The sequence below is a fragment of the Aplysia californica genome, unplaced genomic scaffold (assembly GCF_000002075.1).
Source record: "Aplysia californica isolate F4 #8 unplaced genomic scaffold, AplCal3.0 scaffold00124, whole genome shotgun sequence".
Taxonomy (NCBI): domain Eukaryota; kingdom Metazoa; phylum Mollusca; class Gastropoda; order Aplysiida; family Aplysiidae; genus Aplysia; species Aplysia californica.
This window is the reverse complement of record NW_004797394.1, coordinates 501,119-502,675: the sequence shown is the minus strand read 5'-3', so window position 1 is coordinate 502,675 and position 1,557 is coordinate 501,119. Positions and strand designations below refer to the sequence as shown.

The following is a 1,557-nucleotide window of genomic DNA, read 5'->3' as shown; positions in this document are numbered from 1 at the left end:
GGAGGAGGAGGAGGAGGAGGAGGAGGAGTGATAAGATGTTGAAATGTACTTACCCAATGAAATAAACTTATGAGGTATCGTGGTGAAATCAAGTATTTTTCAGAGTAATGAAATCGAAGAAATTCGCATTTTTCTGCCCATTGTGCATTTCTCATGTTTGTTTGTTTTGTTTTTTGTTGGGTTTTTTACTTCTTTTTTTTTTCTCTCAACGCCTGTTATGTCCATTTCGATAACAAATCTCTGTGTGAATTTTGCTGAAAGACGCTGATCAAATGTACAGAAAATGTAAAGTTACAATTTAATTTCCAAGGACTATCAATCTTAAAAAAAACCAAACTATTGCGGACATAATTTTCTTACTGTTACTGCCGCGGACAGTCGGCGACCACTACCTCTCTCAATCACAAATATCTTGGCTTCTATTCATGATACGAGACATAGATAGCAATGTTTTTATTATCAAAGCATGACAAATAAATAGCTATGTAAGATGATGCCGATTTGTATCTCCATATGCCCCAAAACTGAAGACGGCCTTGATTCCGCCGCGTCGCAACACCCATTTTAAGGCGAGATAACAAAATCTGTTTCTTTTTATAAACAGGTCGTACCTTTATTAGGTTTTTTCCCTTGCTTTTTTAACAGTTTTGAAGATATTTTTCTGGAGTATCTTAGGTCTCCCTCGCTGGATGTTGAATCCCTTCCAGCCAGGGTTGGCCCCCAGCAGACAGGGTTAGAAACCCGCCAACTATTTAAAGTCTATAATCTAAATTATGTCGATTGGGGGCGTAAAAAACACTTAAAAAGAATATTTTTTTAACCTCCTCAGAACGACCTGTCCAAAAAGTATAGCGTCTCCGGCATTCCCACTCTGGTCCTTGTGGACGCCAAAACAGGGGAGACCATCACGAAGGAAGGAAGGGGCATACTCTCCAACGCAGACTGCGGACAGTCGTTCCCATGGAAAAACTAAACAGCTCACTTCGCGAACATGCCATTAATATTAAATCAATCATTGTGATCTGAGATAAAGTTCCATAATATGTTTTCTTTGCTATTTCTTTTTATCTTTATACCCTTCCCGAAATGGTTCTGCTCATTTTTTATTTATATATATTTTTTATACTCTTTCTTTCGGTGATACATTTACGAAGCATTTTTTTATTTCTTATTTTTGGACATTTTTATTGTTTGATTTTAGACACGGATTAATCTCTGCCTACACTTAATACATTATTCATTGTTCTTATCATTGGGCAGGTGTGTTATGCGTTCACAAGGTTCGTGGATGTTTTCTGTCCATCAGATTGGACTGCGACATTTTTTCATTGATAACTTATTGTACTGTGACTGAATAAAAGTTGGTTAACAATTGATAGTCTTCGTTTTTGCTATCTCTTTGAATGAGATTTACTGTTTGATACAGTCAAATTTTGTTTTTTTCTTAAATACTTTTGTTGTTGTTGTTGTTGGACTGAATGGGAAAATCGAAGGTAATGCTAGCAGCTTGTGTGTGCATGTGTTTGTGTGTGTGTGTGTGTTCATGTGTGTGGGGGG

The 1,557-nt window shown here is 37.0% G+C and overlaps 1 protein-coding gene across 1 annotated transcript in view; it reads left to right on the top strand.

The window, feature by feature from the left end:
• LOC106011470 (nucleoredoxin) overlaps positions 1 to 1,376 on the top strand; it is a gene marked incomplete in the record, with an annotated part of 11,911 nt that extends 10,535 nt beyond the window's left edge. The window contains 1 exon segment of the mRNA XM_013081286.2: positions 828 to 1,376. Within this exon segment, the coding sequence (XP_012936740.1) occupies positions 828 to 973 (146 nt within the window).
• Positions 1,377 to 1,557: the final 181 nt, after the last annotated feature.